This window comes from Aedes albopictus, chromosome 2, assembly GCF_035046485.1.
Source record: "Aedes albopictus strain Foshan chromosome 2, AalbF5, whole genome shotgun sequence".
Lineage (NCBI taxonomy): Eukaryota > Metazoa > Arthropoda > Insecta > Diptera > Culicidae > Aedes > Aedes albopictus.
The window spans coordinates 66,864,024-66,887,944 of NC_085137.1; the positions used below are offsets into that span (position 1 = coordinate 66,864,024).

The window sequence follows — 23,921 nt, forward strand, 5'->3', positions numbered from 1 at the left end:
ATTTTATATGGGATTCAGTTTCTATTTTAAATTAGCGAGACAGATTATTCAAAAAATCTTCTGGCATCCCAGCTTTCAGGTAGTTAAAAACTTCGCTAATGTCAATGTAAGTCCTGGTACAAATTCAGACACTTATGTATTTGACAGGCAGTGCGAATAAATACGCATACAAACTCGTAAGATGTGGATACCTTCATCGGAAGGGAAGTATGGCCATTGGCCGTGTGTCCCGAGATAAACTTGCCTCGCGATAAAAAATCTCGTTGATCGCTAACTGTACTGTCTATAAATTACAAATTTTGTTAAAATCCTTCTAAATGAGCGTTCACATTACTGCTTTCTTATGCGAAAGCGTTTTACACCATTCTCCCACAGCAAGAGCTTTTCCACCCCTAGTCTAAGCATCGCATCGCATCTAGCTCGCGCGCGCAATTTCATCATACCTTCCTAGGTCGTCAGTCCTTCGTCACAAGCCTACCACCGAGAAGATTCAAACGAAGTTGTCGTGCGGTGCGATGTTTTCCCGCTCCCTGTAGCAGCGTGTGCGTTTCTCACGCGGTCGCGAGCTGGCATTCGATTCCAAACGAAAATTGCGCCGCGTGCGTGGTGGAATCGATGCACTCGCCACCACCGCGTGCGCCGCATGCTGACTGCTGGCTGTGCTAGCTCACCCGCACACACACGGCGATTGGCGGTCGTCGGTCATCAGACGCTAACAAGCAACGGTCCAAGCGAGAACACACCAGGCCGCCAACCAGAGTGATCAGAAAAACGAGACACGAAACCAACTCGCGCGCGCGGTAGGATAATCTGCTTCCGGCAGGTGTCTTGCGGGTGGTGTGCGATTCGAAAAGCTGGGGGTGTTTCGGAGTGAAAATAAAAGTGAAATTAATTGGCTGAACTTTGAACGCCAGTCAAGACGCTGAACCGGTTCTGCCGGTTGGGAGCGGGTCGCGATATTCCTCGGATGTTTTCGGCAGCTAATTTTCCAGCTCATTCGCTTTGCAGAGGAAGGGCCATTAGCAGATTTGCAAATTGAGTTGAAGATAGTTTGGTTTTGTTTGTGTTGGAGAGTGTGAATGTTGAATTTTACTATCGTCGGATAGCTGAACCAGTGTTTAGCGGAACTGTTTCCTTCCATTCGACGAGTGCATATCGTTCCGGTCGTGCGTGAAGAAACTGGCGATTGGTTTTTCCCGCCGAAGAGTGTCGCTGCAAAAGTGAAGCAATAAACGGTTTGTGCAAGAATGTAGCGACCAATTTGTACCGAAGGAGTTGTTTAAAGGAAATTACTCTACGTTCATACCGAGGTAAAGCGTGCATTCGAGAAAAACTGGACACTGTATAATACTTTCTGGTCCAATTTTTTAATTTTTCAAACAAAAATTATTCAGAAATTTTGTGAGGAAGCATATAGTTTTATCAAGTATGATAAAAAGAAAAATTTGAAGCAATACATAGATATGTTATGGGTCTCCAGTTAGCCTTGTGGTTAAGGCTATGGATTGCCAATCCGGAGACGGTGGATTCGATTCCCGTTCCGGTCGAGAAAATTTTCTCGACTCCCTGGGCATTGTGTTTCATTCTACTTGCCTCACAATATACAAATTCATGCAACGGCAGGCAAAGAAAGCCCTTCAATTAATAACTGTGGAAGTGCTCAAAGAACACTTAGTTGATGCGGAGCAGGCCAAATCCCAGTGGGGACGTAGAGCTATAAAGAAGAAGAAGATATAGACATGTTATGCTGAAAAGATTGAAAAGTTACACCACAGTAAAATCATCAAACATTTAATGTTCAACATTTTTGAAAGCCATTCAACGTCTACGACCTATAAATTCTGATGATTTAACTTCAGCATTTTCTTTGACAATGTTTGTCTTGGTGCATTTTTTTTGTTTGTATTTTGACCTGTGATCATTGTATGATAAGGTATATCACGATTTTTTTCACTTGTTATATGAAATTTAAGTGTCACAGAAAAATGTAATCAATTGGTTAAAAAATTACTGAGATATGGCAATCTAATGTTGACTAGTTGGTTTAGAAAAACGGCTTTGGTGCATTCTTATTGTCCGACACTGTAGATTTTCTGCTCAAAAATGCACAAAACCTTTCCGGGCTGGATGTTTCAGAAATTCTTCATGAGATTCCTCCAGAAATTTATCGAAAGAAGCATTCAGAAAACCCTACATGGATATCTTCTTTGACTCCAGGATAATAAAACCAGGCTTTTCTAAAGAAACTCCTCTTACAGAAATCTTCCTGGGAATTTTTAAGACATTTTGCCTAAATTTTTCTCTAAAAATTCCTTCAGGAGCTCTTTCAGGGATTCTTTTAGTAAATTCATAGTTTTCTTTAAAATCTTCTACAAAGTTTATTAGATTAATTTGATTTAATTAATCAAACTAATTTAATTAATGAAGGAAAATAATAAATGTAATTTAACAAATTAAAGAACTTCAGACAGGCTTGGTGGTCTAGAAGCTACCGCTTCTGACTCGTATGCAGAAGGTCAAGGGTTCAATCCCTGGCCCGTCACTTTCATCCTACTTCGTATCTTTCTATCCACTTTCTCTCTCTCTCTCTCTCTCTCTCTCTCTCTCTTCTCTACATATACAACTCATGTATATTCATATGTTCATAGCCATCGCTAGAACCAGAAACGAAGTGAAAAAAAAAGACGATTCCCTCCCTTCCAACTTTTACTCACAGCACAGCACAGCCTACAAGTTATGCAACCAAAAGGTGCTGTGCATTACTTACCTTACCGGTCAGGCTAAGGCCGGGGTGGCCTCTGCTGTACATAGTAGCCGCCTCCATTCCACTCGGTCCATGGTTGTTTGTCTCCAGTTCCGCACTCTGCGTAGGGTCCGCAGATCGTCCTCCACTGGGTGCTGTGCCGCTTGACCTTATTCACCTTATTCACCACACAATCTATCACTATAAATAACCCCCTATCCATGAATCGCATCACCGACCCAACGATGACTCCCAGATCTCCCATCCTTTCCGTCTAACAAATACCCCTGCCCGTGCTGGTTGTGGGAATGCAGAGGTGATCTCGGTAGCAACAACCAGTACACTCTAACATTCCTTACCAACCTTCCCAACTGACTAAGGACGTGGCCGGCGCCGTTATTGATCCAAAATGTATGAGCTGCTTAAATTGCACTTTGAGAATAAGTGGAGTGTCCCAGCCCTTATTCATTTGGATCTCAGTGCAATTGGTACCAGCTCAGATCAATCACAGAGGAGCAACCATTGACATGTATAGTCAGATTTGATCGTTTTTTGATCGTTGATCGTTTTTTTTTAATAAATTAAAGAACTTCATTTTAATGTCTTCCTTCTGAAATAACTACATGAATTTCTTTAAAAAAAAAACAGGAATTCCTTTAAGAAAGTATCACATGGGTTCCTTTTGAAAGATCTTTGAAAACATCTTCCATGGATTACTTCAGAAATTCCTAGAAAAGCGTCTTTGGGTTTCTTCAGCAGAACCTCCACAGATTATTTCAAAAATTCGTTCGATAATTTATTCAGAGAACCATCCAATCATCTATTTCTTCACAAAATTTAAGGTTCATATTTTCTCACGAAAACTGGCTCCTTAAGTTTCTTTAGAGAATATTTCACATCCTCCTCCAGAAATCATTCCAAAGTTTCCTTAAGAAAATTCAGGGATTCCTTTAGGAAGCTCTCTGAAGATTCCTACGGAAACTCTTTGCGAGATTCCTCAATAAATTTGTCCAAGGATCCCATAAGGACGTTTGCTATGAATTTCTTCCTAAATTGCCCCATAGATTTCTTCATGAATTTGTTCTTAAAATCCATCAAGGTTTTTGTTTCAAAAATTCTTCCGTATTTTAAGAAACATCTCCGGCGCTTTCCTCGAATCTTTATAAACGAATTTTCAAGAAATTTACTTTGAAAATTCTTTCCATAAGTTAATTTTAAACTCCCATTAGTAATAAATAACTTTTGAAATTATGTTAATAATAATTTTTATAATGAATTAAAAAAATCTTCGGAAAATTTTTCAGGATTCCTTCATAAATACTTCCAAAGAAAATCTTCAAGAGACTCCTTCAGAAATTCGTACAGGAACCTCTTTCAGAAGTCAACCAGAAATTCAGGAATTATTTTAAATTATTGTAATTGCAGCAGAGATGTGTCCAGGCATTTCTTTAAAGAATCCATCAAATACTGTAGGGATTCCCCCAGAAATCCTTGCATTATTACTTTCAGTTATTTAAGCAGGGATTACTTCAGGATTTCCTCCACTTATTTACTCAGAAATTTCAACAACATTTCTTATAAGGATAACTCTGTGAATTCCTCCACGAATTCTTCAAGGAATTTATTTAGAAACATTTCCAGTGAATTTCGTTAGGAATTCTTTTAGAAACACCTCAAGGGTGTTTTTGAGAGAAGAAAAAGAAGCTTAAACTGGCGTTTCTAAGAATTTAATTGGGAAATTTCCTAAAAAATCCTCAAGAAACTTTTCAAGAAATTCCACCAACGGTTCTCGTGAAGCTTCACCCAGAAGTTCTACAACAATTCCTTTTGGAATTCCTCTTCAGATATTTCTCTAGAGATGAATTCAAAAGTGTTTCCTGAGATCTACGGGTATTCTACTGGAGATTTCTCCATAAATTCCTACTCGGATTCGTTCTTAAATATATCCAAAGACTTCAGAATTTCACCATTTTCTTCAGACTTTTTTTTTTAAATTCAATAGAGTTTTTTTAGTAATATCTCTTTACTTTAAAAAACCTTCAGAGATTCATTCGCGAATTCTTCCAAAGGTTGCTGTAAGAATTCCATGAGAAATTCCTTCAAAGATTTCAACAGAAATCCACACTTTTTTTTTAGAAATAACTACATACTGCGGATCCACAGAATTATGTCCTGGGATTTCATCAGGGATCACTGCAAAAATTGTTTAAGATATTCCTGCAGGATTTTTTTTCAGAAGTTTTTAAAAAAAAAAGTAACAAAATTTCTAAAACAATACTTGAAAGAATCCCTGAATTCTTAAAATTTTGGTAATGAGACTCTTGGACGAAAAAAGAATCAAAACAATGTTTGCAGTGACGATCCATTTATGGATGAATGCATGATGAAATATCTGTAGAGACTTCTTAAGTTACCTGAGTAATTTCTGAAAAGCACCGCAACAACCTTCAAGCAATCCTGAAGGTAGATGAATTTCTGTAAGTATCATTTTAAAAATGTTTTCAGAAATTTGACACAAAGGTTCCGTGTAGAATTTTCAAACAAATTCCTCAATAACCCAGTCAACCAGTGATCGTATAAGATGTTGAATAAGATGTTAAAGTGGAGGCGATATGCGTACATTTTACATGCGCCTAAATGGAGACATGCGCGCATATGGCCTCCACTTTATCATCTGATGCAACATCTTATACGATTACGGTTTGTCTGGGAAATTTCCGAGGATTTTTTTATCTCCTTGCGATACCTCTGGAGCGATTTTTATAAGAATTTCTAATACAATTTCTGAAAGGAGAAGTGCACAAAAAAAATAAAAGTACTACCTGAACATATTTCTGTAGAAAAACTGGCAAAAACGAAAGAAGAAAACCTGGTGGAATTCTTTAGAGGACATCCGAAGGAATTTCTGAAAAAAAAACTATTGAAGAAATCTTCGTAAGAATACCAAGAAAAACTGGGAACCGTCTTCAAGTATTCATAGAAGATTTTTTTTTGTTTTTTTTTTGCATAAAATAATGCCAACGAATACATTCTGATTTCTGCAGAAGTTGCTGAGAGAATATTGGGAGAAATTCCTGAAGCATCACCGGAAAAAATCTAATATAGTCCCTGAAGTAAGGTTTCAATAACTTCTTAACAATCCCTGCTGCAGGAATACCCTGAAAAACTTCTGGAGTAATCATTGAAGGACTTCTAGAAGAATCTATTGAGCTTTTTTTATTAAATGCTAAATAAATGCCTGAAAGAATCCCTGAATATAAGAAGCAACATCTAATGAAATCTTTGAAGAAATTCCCACAATAATTTCTGATTGAGTTCCTGGAAAATTTTCTGAATTTCTAATGGAAAACGTAAAGGAAAACAAATCTGCTAATCTCTACTAAAATGTTTTCCTGAATTGCATCCTTTGACGAAATGTTTGGAAAAATTCCTTGAAGAATTGTTTTGAAAATTTCCAGAAGAACTCCGTGGGAAGTACCCAAAAAAACCATGAAGGAAATTCTGATAATATTTCGAGAGAAATACCACCCTTCCTTTGAAGAAATACATGCACGAGCTTCTGTAGCAATCCTTGAAGTAATTTTCTCAATAGTTACTCAAAAACTCCAGTAGTAATTATTTTGATAGGTGGACTACTTCCAAGACGATTTTTTTTTGAGATTTTTTTTCAGAAACTCTTGAAAGAACCAAATAATATTTCTGAAGGGATTTCTAAAAAAAATCAGGATTAATTCTTGGAAAAATTTTCAAACAAATACGATGGTTAGGCTACTTAGTGGAAAAACTGTTTCTTCGTTCTCATTATCAGAAATTTTTAATTTGGCGCAAAGTTGAAGTAATTCCCATGGCAGCGTGCCAGTACAGAGACTCTGAAATGTGGAAACCTTGAGTCACCAGCTCTGATTTCACCATGGCAGTATGTACACTAGAGTGGGTCATCCGTTACATGAAAAAATGAAAAAAATGATGGCATCCCGTCAGATCAAAGCTTTTTAGGTCCCATTCAGCACCCAAATAAGTGTGCTAAATTTGGGCACGATCGGTTATGTCTACGTTTTGTGCATCGCGTTTAAAGTTTGTATGGGATTTTACATGGGCAAACACTCTTTTTTGCATTTCTCTCATGGCAAGCTCGAATTTTTCTTAAACCATGTAACCAATGAAGTGAAAACATAGCTTAGGGTGTCCTGAAAAACTTTGTCGAAGACCACGAAGTGATCTGAAGCTCATGAAAAAAGTTATAGCGTTGGCATTGCTTGCCGAAACAGCAAGATTTTGTTGCTATTGTTATTCCTTTACATGTTAAAACATGTGGTTCGTTGGTTATAACTATTTTCCCAAGCATCGGTTCGCTTTGCAGTCTTCGGCAAAGTTTGTCAGAATATCCTAGGCAATCACTTTAAATTATCGGTTGAAAAATTTCAAACAATTTTATTCAACTTATGACAAAAATCCAAAAAAGTATGTTTTCCCATACAAAATCTCATACAAATTTCAATTGCAATGCGCAAAGTGTAGACGCAACCGATCGTGCTCAAATTTTGCACAGATACTCAGGAGCTGAAACAGAACCAAAAAAGCTTTGGTCTGAGAAAACGGTTCCGATAACCCATGCTAATGTATAGGTTATCTTCGATTGACCGTACCGTGATTTCGGGTGAAATTGTTCACTTTTCGCAGTTCTTGGCGAATAATTTTTAAATAATTATCAATATGGATAAATTCAATGCTTTAAAACAAGTACGACCATGGTTTTCATCAATCACCGAGGATGAAAATTCTACTGCAAATCATTTAATTACAAAAAAATATCATTTGAAATAAAAATTCAAAAATTTTAGTTTCGTGGTGAAATTGATCAGTCAGTGAAATGTTTTTGTAAGTGCTGACAACATTTTTTTCCACCTAAATTAACCACTCCGAAAAGCTATGCAAAACTTTTATAAGTTTACAAAATTTTTAATTATTTAAGATTGAAGTTGAATAAATCTTATAAAGACGCCTAAAAGTATGCAATTCCCTTACTAAATATGCTACGGTAACAAAAGTTTGAAAGTGTCTTGAACCTTGAAGTTCGCCTAACGCGCAGTTTCGGAAAAATGAATTTTAAACAGAAATATGTATCTAATAGGCTGTAAAACATGTAAAATCATCATTTGATAACTCTAGAGCCAGATGATTGACATTTTTTACAGATTGTTTTAAGTTTTAAGCGTTATTTTGAACAAATAAAAATGGTTCTAACGTCGATCAATTTCACCCGAAATCACGGTACCCTCGATAAAGCGGTTGTGTATACTGAAAAGACTGCAGAAGGGTAATTTCCAGCGACTACTTTTGGCTGTGTAGTGTACATTCTAAGTTTTGACATAAATTGCAAAAATCCCAATAGTTTCAGATAAGGAGGACGTCATTCACCGCATGATGCTGGATATCAGTGTATTGGACCCGTTTTACACCGTTCTCTCTGACACACCTTTTTTGAAAATCCTTATCTATTCCCGACTGGAATGAAAAATATAGTTATTTATGTAACGAGTTGCTAAAAGTAGATTTTTTCAGCACGAGTCGTACATTTATCTAACGAGGCTTGCCGAGTTAGATAAATACGAAGAGTGTTGAAAAATCAAGTTTTGCAACGTGTTCCATACAAAATTTTATGCAATGGTTGTTTTCATTATAGAACTCATTTGAGTTGCATAATGTTCATAATGCAACTCAAATGAGTTGCATAATGAACATTATGCAACTATTTTTCATTATGCAACTCATTTCAGTCGCATAATGAACTGGTACAGAAAAGATGGTCATTATGATACTGAAATAAATAGTATAAAATAGAAATTATGATACTGAATTGCATAATAGATATTTATGCAACGAGTTGCAAAATGTGGATTTCTACAGCACGAGTCGTACATTTATCCAACGAGGCTTGCCGAGTTGGATAATTATGACGAGTGCTGTAAAAATCGAGTTTTGCAACGAGTTGCATACAACATTTTTTGCAATGACAAAAACTATTCATTGGAATATGATGATTACCATCAGTATCATCGTACTTCCCGGTGACTCAATGTAACAATCATTCAACTCGTGTTTGAGTAAAAACTTCCGCAGTATCGAATGAAGCTTTTAAGTCCTGCACGGCCTTAAAAATTGTAATATCTTCAAATAACCCTGAAATTTTCACATGCATCTCCGCTCGGAAATGAACGCTGGGAGCAGTACCAGTCTTATATATAATTGCCGATACTACAGAAGTTTTTACATAAATACGAGCCATTTATTTTGTAATCCAGATGTAGATATTCTTAATAGGGTGCGAGAGAGCGGGGTAAAACGAGCTCAATACACTGATTTCCAGAATTGTACGGCGAATGACACCCTCCTTATCTGAACCTAAAGAGATTTTTCAGTTTATGTCAAAAATGTCTTCAAATTCTTCCACTCCGGGCAGAGATATTGAATTTATTCGCGTTTTAAACAGATGTTTAACATTGTGTAGCGGTTTACGCTGTTTAATGAATCCCCTTCTATACACTCCCGATCAAAAGTTTGGGGTCACCCCCTCAAAAACATGTCATTTTTTAGGCTCATATATCTGCCAATTTACGTCCGATTTCAAAACCCTAGGTCTCATTGAAAAGATAATAAGTCAAAATAACTTTGAACGTGATTTAGATGAAACTTTTGCAAAAATATTTGTGTGTAAACTCAACTCAAAGTTGCCAAATTTTCTAAAAAATTAATATAAACTTAGGGCAGTGTCACTGGAAATTGAATCGACCAAATTTTAAGATGAGAGCGGTAATATAATATATTTTCTATAAACTTTCGACTGCTTTTTACCGACTTTGGCTAAAAATTCTAGGAAAAAAATTATTAAGTAAATTGACTCTTTATGTCATCGATCAAAAGTTTGGGGTTATCCCTCAAAATGATGTATCGGTCAAAAGTTTGGGGTCGTCTTCGTAAAACATAGAAAAGTGATTTCGTGATACATATCTTCGTTATCTATAGTTCAATTTTAATTATTTTTGGCTCAATTGGAAAATAATTAACTAAATTTACGTTTGATGTCTTTAATTGACCGTATTTAACGATTTTTATATAGTTAACACATTTCAAAAAATGAGGTAATTTTACGTTAAGTTTTAGTATGTTTCAAATATGCCAAGAAGAATTAAAATTGAATGAAAGATCGGCACTAACATTTCAAAAGGGCGAAACTGCTTTTGCAACCAATGCCTTCTCACAGAGCTGTGGGTCATATTTCATTCATCTCACGCGATTCACATCCATTATTCGAAAGAAGAGGATTTTATCTTTCTATTTGTGCTAGTGGATTGCTCGAGAGGGATGGGATACGCTCCACAGCTTTGTGAGAAGGCATTGGTTGTAAATGCAGTTACGCCCTTTTGAAATGTTGGTGCCGAGATGTCAAAGATATCAACAAATCACTTTCCCATGTTTTACGATGGTGACCCCAAACTTTTGGCCGATGACATCAAGAGTCAATTTATTTAATAACTTTTTTCCTAAATTGTTTTGCCAAGTTCGGCAAAAAGCAGTCGAAAGCTGATAGAAAATAGGTTATATTACCGCTCTCATCTTGAAATTTGGTTGACCCAATTTCCAGCGACACTGCCGTAAGTATATATTCATTTTTTTAGAAAATTTGGCAACTTTGGGTTGAGTTTACATACACATATTTTTGTAAAAGTTTCATTTTAATCACGTTCAAAGTTACTTTGACTTATTATCTTTTGAATGAGACCTAGGGTTTTAAAATCGGACGTAAATTGGCGGAGATGTGTGCCTAAAAAATGACATGTTTTTGAAGGGGTGAACCCAAACTTTTGATCGGGAGTGTAGATATAACTTGTTTCAGTATCACAATGAAGTACTCCTCTGCATTGGTTCATTATACAATTGAAATGTATAATGCACAATGTTGCTCAATGTTTATAATGCAACCACCTTTTTGGGCTGCACACACCAAACGATGCCGAGTTAAAAGATCAAGACAATATCTTATGTCGAACTTTTGGTATAATTTACTGAATTTCAGTAGCACGTTGCAAATTGTCAGCAGAGTTCACTGATCTAATCAGTATTGCCATTTTAGTATCACTACAGCCTAGTTTTCCTCAGTATCCCAATCAGTTACATTTTGGTTCATAGCAGGGTTGAGAATCGTCCTTCTCGTCACCACAGCGTGAAGATAACAATAAAACAATCTTCGTCCGAAAGAACAACGGTGACGATTAGCCTTTTCGTCGCCGACTGCGGGCTTCACGACGAAGCTCAATCATCAATAGTCACCCACCAACTTTTTCGTCTTTTTTTTTTTTGTGTGTTGCTGGTGGCAACATTGACTCCGTCTGCTAGACGCACTTGGACGAAGAGCGAAACAAAACGAATGAAGATTTTGTTTTCGTCACGACGCAAGCCCTTCACGACGATTCGCTGGCTTGAATGAGTCATCCGATGTGGAACGAGCAACGATGACGATCTAGTTTTCGTTCTCGTCGTCGACTTTTTTGGTCGTACGGCGAAGATTTTCAGCCCTGGTTCATAGTGCAATTCATATCGATTGAATTAAGAATCAAAAATGCAATTGTTTGATGAACAACCTGAGTCTTCGGTATAACTCGGTATCAAACTATTATGCACGTCCAGTTTTTCTCGAAAACTATCATTAGACAAACTTACAAATGTTTTCAGTCTCATGGAAATAATCTCTTTGGAAGCAACCGTAGTTAAACTACCAATTCCTGCCTTTCACAGCTTTTTCACAATTATCCTGACGGTGCACAGTCCATATCCGGCGCTGAAGCACTGAATCCGTTACTACAGTTGCAACGACTGATGCTGCTGCTGCTACCGCTACTACACATGAGCACATCCATGCTGCTGGTGATATGAATTCCCAAGCAATAATCATGCCATTACGCGATCATCGACAGCATGAGGACAAAATCGCCACCAAGGGAAGATTATTCGACGCTGGCGTACGGTCGAGAATAGACAGTAGTGTTCGAATGTCGTCGGTGCGTCGGTGTTCTAGTGGCGGCGACGGTGATAATCGTTGAAATTTCGGAAAACGGACACCATCTAGTGAAGAAGTTCGGCTTTGATTGCCAACCGTGTTTGAAGAAGATATTTCGTAAGACAACACAACGAACGCCCCAACGCACGGGGGTACGAAGAAAACCAACGTCCATGGAAGGCTTCGGGAGGAAGATGATTGTGTATGGTGTGCTTCTGTTCAGTATTATCTGGTGTATTAGTGAGTGCAACGATATCATTATTTCTAATGGGTAAGTTGAGTTCGACATCGGAAAAGTTATAGAAATAACTATAATAACTATTTATGCAACGTTATTATTTTTAAACAAAACCCTCAACCTTGTGTGACACACTTTTTATACCTATAATTATTTTACATATGTCGTTACATTCCCCTCTCCTCGCGCTCTTTTATTAGTGAATCTTGAGGTTTTAGGACCTATTATAATACTAGTTTACAGAAACAGCAACATTTTAATTAATATAAAGATACGGAATCAAACCTCGAATTTTCTAGAACGCGATTTAATCAGCTTATTAATTTAATATTGACGAGTTGTAATTTATGAATGATTATGGTTATAACCATAACTTTTAGACTGTTTGCAATGCATGTTTAAAAGCACTTTATTAACTTGCTGTGCGTGAGATCAGTTAACTGTTGGTGCCAAAGACAACGGAATGTGATTTTCTACACTTCCATTTCCAAATCAACGCCACCAGGCCACAAGGGCTACTAAAGTAACTATTATTCCTCTTCTTGGCATTACGTCCAAACTAGGTCGAAGCCTGCTTCTTGGCTCGGAGTACTATGAGCTTTTGCGCAGTATCAACCGAGAACCTTATTTACCAATGACTATTTTACTTTTGTATATCGTGTGGCAAAGGCGAAGAAACTCTATGATCTAGGAAGTCAAGAAAATATCCATAGCAAAAGTCTTTGTACCACCAAGGAATCGAACTCGTCATCACCATTTACGCGCGTTTTTCTTATTATTTTTTCACCAAAACAATTCATTTTTTGAAACTTTTCACAAAGTTCGGATTAAAATTATTGAAATGCAAGAAAAGAATGATTATATTCATGTGTTATGAGATATGATAATATGATATTATCAAAAAAGACGCTTTATCAAATAGATTTTTTATGAAGGAGAACGAGGCAAAAGCTCATGCAGGATTTAAAAGATGTAATCATAAAGCTTACACTGTGCGTCGAACTTTTGATGAATCGTAGTGGGATGCACTGTATAATACGATTTTGTAAGGAAATTTACGCGATACAGAACTTGGGTGTGGCTTATTTTTTTAAGTTTAAAAAAACTGAAATTCGTGTTCTCTTCTGAATTTCAATTTCATGAAAAAAGTATATCCAAATATATTGAAGTCCATGCAATTCTCTCGAAAGTCTATTAAACTTCCCTTGAACACCATAAGATTATCTCTGAGGACCTTTGTTGAAGAAAACCTCTAAAACACTTCAGGATCACAAATGAAAACTAATTTAACCTTTTTGTTAAGCCCATTTTAATCCCAAACTTTTGTAAACCTTCTTGACCTCTTAAAATCCCTTTTTTTTAGTTCTGTGTAAGCTAATTCTACACTTTCTTGAAGTCCCTATGAAACCCCAGTCAACCAGTCATCGTATAAGATGTTGTATAAGATGATAAAGTGGAGGCGATATGCGTACATTTTACATGCGCCTAAATGGAGGCATGCACGCATATGACTTCCACTTTATCATCTTATACAACATCTTATACGATAACTGGTTGTCTGGGACATCCTTAACCTCCCTTGAATTTTTCATACCTTCCTTCGCTCCCCTGAAGTATCTTATCGCTTTTTTTTAATTCACCTTGCCCTAAAACCTAACCGAAAACCTTTTAAACCAGCCTTGACTCTCCCCGTCCACTTAAATGACCTCTTGCACTTCTATTACCCCCAGGCTTTCCACCTTTCCACCTCGTAAACACACTCTGACCACCCCCTATCATTACTAACTCTCACTTTTTAAACTGAAACAACTTTGGAATTAGGGGGCTTAAAATATCCCATAAAACCCTCTATCAAGCCCCCTAGCCACCCATGGAACTAACCTGGCCCTCTTCCGGAAACCTCTGTTTTACTCCTATGAATTCCACTTTTTCCTTCTTTGATTCTTTTTTCTTTCCCCTTTAAACTCCTGCCCCAAACATCTCTCAATAAAAACTTCTTTAATCTTCGCTAAGATTCATTTGAAACCCTCATTTGAAGCTCATTTTAACGCCTTTTAAATCACAGATGCCCTCTCCTTTAAGGACAAACGTCTTGAGATCCCGCTTCAACAGTGCATCAAAACTTCAGACGCACAAATCTCAAGAAGGAAGCTTCGAACAACAATGCATTTTATTATTTTGTTCTGGCTCACTCGCAATAAGCTTAAAATCAGAAGCTCAGGTTCATCAGAAGCTGGTTTTGTTTACGAAGAGATTTGTGCCCTCGAAATCGTGAGTAGGTGCCAAAGTCGGTCAGTGGCGGCCATTTTGGGATTCTAACAAGTCTGTCCTTAAATCCACTAATACTTTCCCCTCTCCTCTTTGTTACACAACTACACTACCTTGCCTCAACTTTCCTAAACTTTCCTTGCTCTAAGTTCTCCTAAAAGTCAGTGATTTTATTTTTTACATGTTCTGGAAAAAGAATAATAAAGTTTCGCCTCACTTTACCTAATAACTTTATTACTAGGTGTCGGATCACTTTGCGGTTTTCGACAAAGTTGTTTGGCATATAGGCACCTACAATAATACTAAAGGGTTTAATTGATGAACGCTTACAGTGCCACCTAGCGGCAAAAATCGAAAACATAAGATTTCTGCATACATTTGGCCACGTTTTTCCATACAAACTTCAAGCTTTTTGAGCGCCCCCTCAGACTTGACCGATATGACTCAAATTTTGAACGTAGCTTCTGAGTGTCCAAAACAACTGATTCAGGGTAGGTCTTGGTATTTTTCGAAATTTTTGTTTTTCTTTGTTTGTATTAACGTTTATTTTAACTTTAAATGCTAATTCTACACTTACCGAAATTTTTGTTTTTCATGTAAGTGTGGGCCACTCTAGAAAAAATAGCCTAAAGAACGAAATATTAATGATGAATTGGCAGCTAGAATGTCAAAGAGTTATTTTGAATTTATTTTATAGTAATTCGGTCAAACGGTATTCGACTAAATCAGTGGCGTAGCCAGAAATTTCACTGGGGGTTTTCGGCGATCAGTGACACTTTTTTTTTTACTTACACTCACATTTTGTAAACAACAATGAACAATGAGGTGATATACATTCAATTTAAATCGCAGCTTCAAAATAGCGGTGCAGCCGAAATATTTTTTCGCCATAATGAATTGTATGCTGAAAATTTGTTCCACAGCTTTTTCTTTTGGGGGGGGGGTGGTGTTCAACCCTGAATCGCCCCCCTTCCTCACCCCTGGCTACGCCCCTGGACCAAATTACCCTTTCGTGACATTCGGTCAAATGACGCTCAACCAAACGACATTCGGCCAAACGGCATTCGGACAAATTGCCAGGCACCGTACTGTACACCTGAGTGCATACGAATCTTCTAGAACCCCTCTGAAACCTCCTGAAACGCCCTCAAACCCAGGCACCATTTTTTTCCCTCACTCACGCGAGTAACGATATTATACCTGGAAACGTATTGAAACGCCTCTAAAACCCCGTGAAGCTCATCTGAAAGCCTACCCGACTAGAAAATTATATCAACATTATATCATATTGTATTATGATGTTATAATATTTTCCAATAACTTATTGTGTTATAAACTAGATGCAGGATGATGTTAAAATAACTAAAATTGTAACTAAAACCACCCTGGTCTTATCAAGATAATAACCTATTTTATTATAATCAGATCAAAATTATAACAGAATGTGATATGAACAGGGTTGAAAAAGTCACATTCAATTGAATGACATTTTGCTGAACTGAATGCTTTAGGCAATCATTTTCAGCTCCGCTGTGAGATACTTGAAAGTGAACACAGAAAAACTCAACTACTTTGTGGACGTAACGACTCCTCCTTCATCGACACACCCTCTGCGCTGATGGATGCTTCATGTCAACAACGGCCGCATGAATGCGACTGGCCCATAAGCAAGCGTAGTGAATTTTCTCTTTTGAGTGCCAATGACAGGGAAAATGTTGTTATTGAATCTCGCCGTCGCCACGATGTGAGCGACGAGAGAAGTTTTGTTCTCTTCTCACCCGCCTCCGTGAAGGAAAGCGGCTGTCCACTAATTACGTAAGGGTTTATGGAGGGAGGGGGGGTTTGAGAAATCTTACGCGCCATACAAACATTTTTGGGTTTTCATACAAAAAATCTTACAAGGGGGGGAGGGGGTGTCGAAAAATCGCTAAAATTCTCTTACGTAATTAATGGACAGCCCCAAAGAGGCTTTAACGTCAGAAGCGGTGTGGTGAAAAGACAAAAACAAAAACTCACGTTCGTTGCATGCTTTCATTTTTTTGCAACCCTGGATATGAATATTAGTTTCAGGATTTCAAGATTCTATCCACATGTTATACAATTTTGTAACATTATTGTCCAAATATCGAAGAATCAAAACTAAATTATAAAACAATGAGTCACCAAACAACATTTATAACATAATGTGTTACAATTGAGTTATAGTATTTCATAATCAGCAAGGATGCTGAACATGATTACACTGAGTTATAAATATCATGGTTTGTTATAATTATGTTACATTTTTGTTAGCATAGCCTAGTCGGGTATGAAGCCTCAAAAACTCATCGGAAAACTCCTGAAACGCTGTGTAATACATTATAACGCTTTCAAACACATATGCAACCCCAATGAAGTTCAGCTCGGAGTTGAAACCATAGTGAAGATTACCTGAGAGCATGTGAACCTCCTTGGACATTCCTCTGAACCTCCTGAAATACATTGTAACACCTTTAAACGCATCTGAAACCCTCCTGAAGCCACTCTGAAATCTTTTGAATGTATTAACTACATCGGCTGTTGTCCTACTCTCCACATCGACCAATGTGGCGCTTGCTTCTATGCGCGAAAAATCGCTAAAAGTAAATCGCAAATATATTGTATGGCGAATAGCATCTAAAGGCAAATTTATTGAAGTGGAATACATTATTCGAAAAAATATTTGGTAGTTGTTGTGCACAATGGTGGCTACTATTAAGCCTGCCAAATGTTTGTTCAGTAAAAGCTTTCTATTTCAAGTAATTCAAGTTTAGATGCTTTTCACCATACAAAGTAAAATGGATTTACTCCTGCTGATCAACTGTGGGTGTGTGCCAAGCGGGTAGACTATTGCATTGAAACGCCTTGAAACGCTCCTGTAAAACCCCGTGAATCTCATTCCAACAATTACATTGCTGATAGGTTTTGTTTGATTTTTATTGCGGTTTTATTACAACAATAGCCAAAATTCACAACTTTATAACTGTTTTTATCAAAATTATCGGTGAAAGATGTTAAAGCATTCTCGAAGCTATCCATAAACCAGAATTCAAGAGTTAACAAAACTCTTCAATATGGGATATTTATTACCATTTTAAACTAGCAATAAAACTGCCAGAGCTCTGAAGAGATGGCGTTCCGTTTGATTAGTAACGACATGTGTTGGTAACTAGGCAGTAGATGTAACAGCAGTGGTCATCTTGCTTACGTTGGATTTGCGCTAGCTATGGATGTCGCAGTATTGATTAGTTAGATAACATTGTAGGCGCATCGATTTTATGCTTCTACAATCTCAGTATTCTCAGTAAAATTGAATGCGCATAAGCCTCAGAGCATAATAACGTCTTAAATATTTCTTTGAAATTATCGCTTCCTTCTTGCGAATGATATCTCTCAGAGTTCGTGCTTGGATTCTGTGCTGTGCAGACGTGCAAGAGACAGAGCGTAAAAAGAAATTGAATTGTGAAATCGGCTTATGGTGGATGATGGTGATAGGTTAAAGGTGTGATAGTGGACGCAGTAGTGCAACAAAATGGCGGATACGGAGCTGAGAGCCAATTCTCTCCGCATTCGGTTCGAGCGTGGAGTACCGGAACCGGCGGATAGTGAAATTTTCAAGTTTATGAAATCCAAGATGGGACTGAACGGCGACAAGTTGCTGTCAATGTATAAGGACAAAAGTGAAACATCGGTTATAATAAAGTTCAAGAGGGAGGAGGACATGCGTAACACGTTGAGCGATCTACCGGGCACGATGCTATTCGAGTATAGTAAATATGAGAGTACTGAGGTCAAGTTGTCTTCGGCTAATGCTATTGTGCGATACGTAAGATTATTCAATTTGCCACCGGAGATAGAGGATAAAGAGATTTCACATGTGATGCAAAGGTTTGGCAAGGTAGTCAGGATGGTCCGAGAGAGGTATGGGGAAGAAACGGGGTTTCCAATCTGGACCTCGGTCCGTGGAGTTTATTTGGAGTTGAAGGAGGGGATCGAAATACCAGAAACGGTGTACATCAGGAACGTACGAGCGCGAGTTTCCTATGAGGGTATCATTTACAAGTGCTACATTTGCGGTAGCAAAGAGCATTTGAAAGCGAATTGTCCCGAAAACAAGTCGATTAACGATCGACTGCGAGGGCAACAAGGTACCTCCTACAGTGGGATCCTGAAGGGGGGAGAGAGATGGGTGAAACAGCAGCAGGTCACAGTAATACGGAAAGCGAGGGGATGGTCAGTCTCGGTCAAGGTCTACCGAGACGATCGTATACAGCGCAACTACAAGTAAACCAAGGTGAGCCCAGTGGTGTAGATGAATCACACGGAACGAACAACACAAATGCGGATGAAGGTCAAACCTCTACAGTCAACAAAAACATTACAGCAACACAGGCACACGAGATGCAATGTGTGGATAATGCCGAATCGAGTATGGATGTGGTGGGTTCAGAGAAAGAATTTATCAAGGTCACGGGGTCACGGGCAAAAGGGGACGGAAGCAACAGAAGTCGGTAGATAATAAAGAGGGAACTTCGGATTCGGATGAATATTTAGCCGGAAAGGTTCACCGCGATGAACACAGTCAGCCAGGGATGATAATAGGTACTTTGAGCGAAAAACTTGATCGAATCACGCGTAGCAAATCGAAACAGAAAAAAGTTAGTGGAGGTGAGCGGTCGAGCTCTGCCGCTGATGATGCTTCGGCAAAAATAGGTTGCACAAATGATGGTTTCAACAGCAGTTAGATAGCGAGAATGAGGAAGGGATGTTAACGTTAGGAATTGTGTGTTTTTTGTTGCTTTAGCTTAGTTATAATAGGGTAGAGAAGTAGAATAGGGTAGTTAGATTATTTGGCATAGTTTTTTTTTTCAATATGAATTTTATAATTAGAGTAGCCAGTGTAAATTTAAATAGTAGTTCAAGTTTAGTTAACAGAAGCCTTTTAAAAGATTTTATTTTCAGTAACGATTTAGATGTTATTTTCTTGCAAGAGGTTTGCTACTCGAACTTTTCGTTTGTTCCATCTTTTGTGCCGTTTGTTAATCTAAATGAGAGGGATTCTGGAACTGCCATTTTGGTGCGGAACTCATTGAATGCTAGTCAACCTTTATTCAGCTTGAATGGAAGAGTAACATTCATAGCGATTGAAAACATGAACTTTGTGAATGTGTATGCTTTTTCGGGAGCAAACCGCAGAAAAGAGAGAGATGATTTATTCTTGAATGATCTGACAACGCATTTAGCTAAGGCCAACGTTTCAAAGAACATTGTGGGTGGGGATTTCAATTGTATTATCAACAGTTCCGATTGCGTGGGAGACTCGAAAAATTATTGCACTGGGCTTCGACAGTTGATTGACGCTTTTAAATGGAAAGACGTAGCCTGGGAATTGAAAAAGAACCAATTCACTTTTCATAGGTTAAATTCGGCATCTCGATTAGACCGATTCTATGTTCCAACAGATTTTATTAATGAAGTACTTGATTTTAAAACGGAAGCAGTTACGTTTTCGGATCATTGTGGGATAATTATGAAAATTAAAGTTGATCGAAGCATGATTATTAGTCGGGGAAGAGGATATTGGAAAATAAACCCCAGCATTTTGAGGGATGAGCGAGTTTCCGAACAGCTTGCTGAGGCATGTGAAACGTGGAAGTTAAGACAGGTGTACACTATCGATAAAAGCAAATGGTGGAATGAGGTTTTCAAAACCAAGTCCAAGCAGTTTTATAAATCCAAAAGCTGGGATTTGATTACTAGAATAACAAATGAAAAGCAGTACTTTCATGGAAAAATTAGGGAGTATATGGAAAAAAAGAATAAGGGTGAAGAAACGTACTTGGACATAAAAGTGATGAAATCTAGGATATTGGAAATTGAAACGGACAGATTGAACCATTTAGGTAGCACGTTCAGTGCCCAAAATTTACTTCAAAGAGAAATCATAAACATTTTTCAAATAGCCGCTCAGATAAAACGTCACGAGCAAAGTAGTATTTTGAAACTAAAAGATAATAATATCGTAGTCAATGACTCAGTAAAGCTAAAAAGAATGGTTTTCGAGTACTATTCAGAGCAGTTTAAAAAAGAAATGGTTCCTAACCCAGACGACATAAATGACCCCTTGAATTACCTTACAAATTTCTTGGACGACGATGATAGAGAACAGCTTACATCTCCAATTACACTAGAGGAACTAAAACGGGTATTGGAATTAGCAAAAAAGAAAAAATCACCAGGACCAGATGGATTAACCTATGAGTTTTATTTGCAAAACTTTGAGGTTATGAAAGATGATATGTTAGAGATTTTTAACGCATATCTCTCTGGTGCCCTTTTACCGCCGAAAGGCTTCTCAGATGGAGTGATCACGTTAATACCGAAAAACAAAAGTAGTAGCCTTACGCTTGATGATTATCGACCTATTTCTATGTTGAATTGCGATTATAAGTTATTTACAAAAATATTGGCGGAAAGAGTTCAGAGCAAATTGCATAAATTACTTGGAATCGGTCAAACAGCGTGTCTCCAAAACACATCTTGTGTTGATAATTTAAAGGATATTCGAAGAATATTTACACGATCTTGCGAGAACAAAAGATTTAAAGGATGTCTAGTGAGCATAGACTTAAACAAAGCCTTCGATAGGGTTGACCATGAATACCTTTGGAAAATCTTAAACAAGTTTGGTTTTCCTAGGGTTCTGATTGATTGCGTAAAAAATCTCTATAGTATCGCATCCTCTCGTGTTTTAGTGAATGGATTTTTAACTGATCAGTTCAATATAACAAGATCAGTAAGACAAGGCTGTCCTTTGAGTATGGTGTTATTTGTACTTTATTTGGAGCCTCTTGTTAGGAATATTGCTGAGAATTTACAAGGTTTTTGGGTGTATGATAAATTCATAAAAGTGATTGTATTTGCAGATGATTTCAACGTTATCGTGCGAAGTGATCAGGAGTTTGATTCACTGTTGGAGATATTTGAATGCTACTCAAAATATGCGAGAATCAAAATAAATGTCGATAAGTCTTCATTTGTTCGTTTGAATAAAGCACAGTTAGGACCGCAAAAAATTAAGGAAGTAGACAATGTAAAAATTTTAGGAGTGAAATTTCATAAAACTTGGAACCTTACAGTTGTAGCAAATTATGATTCTATGGTAACGCATATCAAAGCAACCATGCAGAAGCATAAGATCAGAAATACTAATCTCTACGAATAATAATACTCAATACTTTTATTTTATCAAAGATTTGGTATGTCGCCCAAATTTTTCCACCGCTTAATCGACACATCGCTGAAATTAAAAAAAATTGTGGAAATTTCATCTGGCACGGTTCAATTTTTAGAGTAGAACGTAATCAACTGTATCTAGATTACTTAAAGGGGGGATTAAGATTGATTGATCCAGAAGCAAAAATGAAGGCACTGTTTATAAAAAATTTACTCTACAATGAAAACAGCAACGGGTGTTATATTGAAGTAAAGTACTTGCTTGATTTTAGAATGCCACAAAGACTAACAAAAATGCTAGGGAATGGATATCGAATGCTGTATCTTTGAAAACTAGAGTCGAATTGAATTCGACAAAGCGCATATATGACTATTTTGTAGACACGAACAACTGTGTTCCAAAGATTGAACAGAAAATTAACATCGATTGGCTTACATTGTGGGAAAATATAAATCATAACTTTATTACCTTGAATGACCGTTCTAAGCTGTTTTGTTTTGTAAACAACTTGATTCCTACAGGAGAAAAGCTCGCAACCTACAATGTTCGAAGAACTTCTAGATCATGTGAAAAATGCGGGGCAGTCGACGACGTGTCTCACAGACTTAAAATTTGTCCAAGCGCTAGGCAAGTATGGCTATGGTGTAATCAGATCATTGAGACGCGAATGGGCATCAACACCAGTGATTTAGAGCATTTCCTTTCACAGAGAATATGTTTGAGGTCTCAAAAACAAAAAGCTGCATTATGGTTGACAGTTAGGGTGATTTCGTTTAATTTGGCAAATGCAGATCCCAGTCTCTTTGTTTTTAAAAAACAGATTAGAGAGTTGCGATGGAACAATCGGAAAGTTTTTAAGGAACATTTTGGAAAATATTTGAACATTTGTTAAAGTACCATATGAAAAAATTGTAATTCAAGCGTAAACTGTAATGTTTTTATTATTTTAAATAAATAAATCGAAAAAAAAAAAAGAAAAAAAAATGGTATCTGTTTCTGAATTTTTTTGTTTAATTAAAGAAATTTATCCACAACTTTGGATTAAAGATTGAAAAAAAAAATAACAATTATGAGTTGACAAACTGTTTGGTGACACATGATCATCATGGTCGCTGAGGGCGGATTTTTTTTTCAACTGAGTTTTAAAACAGTTTTATTACTCTTAATACAGTTTGCAAAACCTCTCCGAGAGGTTGTCAAGAGATTTTGATGTATGCATTAGTTTCATTGGAAGTAGAATAATTTAATAATAACAAATTTAGGTATTAGAGCACAGGCTGTACTTTGCATGGTATTTGTAAGGTATTCCCTTCTGCTCGGGTCTCAAATAAATGTTCTTCACTTTTCTGGGCATGGATTAGCACCAGCTTTCAGTAGAATGCTGTGGAAGTTCTCCTCAAACACCCAACTGAGCAGCATGATCTGTTCCATTCGGGACGTTACGCCAAAAAGAAAAATAACATGGGGTTCTTGCGACTAGTAGCGATGTCACCCTGTAGGCTCCTTTTTCCGCACGACGGAATGCAAAACTCCCATCTCGTCAAACGCTCAACATCATCCACTAGTCAGTCAGTCAGTGATGGCAACCAATTCATCCAATGTTGACAAACGCACCACAGTTATTCAGTTATGTTTGCCTACCGGGCAAAATTTGTAACCCCCTCTGCAGGGCTCTTGTCGTTGATTCACCAGTAATGCTTTGTTTTCTCAATGAGTCAATTAGCTGCGACCGACCGTGCGTCGTCTCCGGATCCATTGCGATGAATTAATTAGCTAAACTGCATCTTGCAACAAGTATGTACCCTACGTATGTACGTGCGGCCCATTGCAGCCGCCACTCCGCAGCAGTTGGCTGGTATTCAATGTACAAAAGTACTCATTGTGGCATTTTTGCTATTGGCGAATTGAGCATTGAGCAGTCCCCATTCATTCGTCCTTTGCCATTGCGCCTTGGAACCGTGAATCATGAATGAGGCATCAGTAGGGGGTTCGTTCTTCTGGTTGCGAATGGGAATTCTGTCTAGAACTAGGTGCCGAAGGGAGATGGGACATTGTTGGTAATCAGTAATGAATGTGCCTTTAGGTGAATAGCTCTACACAGGCTTTTGTCAATATTTATCCACCGTTAAAATGCCTTTCACCCACTTGCTGACTCTTGAGTGAAGAGGCTAATTTTATAAGTAACTTATTGTTAGGTTCCATATCGTATATTATACAATGAGCAAAACTTGGTGAGTAGTAAATGTGGACGCATTAAAACAGATATCAGAGAGAAAACGAAAATGCATAAAAAGAGTAAAGGAAATCGCAAACAACGTGATTATCCTAGTTTACGAAATAAAACGAAAGTCAAGAACTTTTA

The 23,921-nt window shown here is 37.5% G+C and overlaps 1 protein-coding gene across 1 annotated transcript in view; it reads left to right on the plus strand.

The window, feature by feature from the left end:
- Positions 1-748: 748 nt before the first annotated feature.
- The window catches only part of LOC115265602 (protein Wnt-4), a 55,255-nt gene continuing 32,082 nt past the window's right edge, over positions 749-23,921 (plus strand). Inside the window, exons 1-2 of the mRNA XM_062849767.1 lie at positions 749-1,310; positions 11,537-12,069. Coding sequence (XP_062705751.1) covers positions 11,972-12,069 — 98 coding nt within the window. The 5' untranslated portion in view covers positions 749-1,310; positions 11,537-11,971. The remainder of the gene's footprint in view (positions 1,311-11,536; positions 12,070-23,921) is intronic.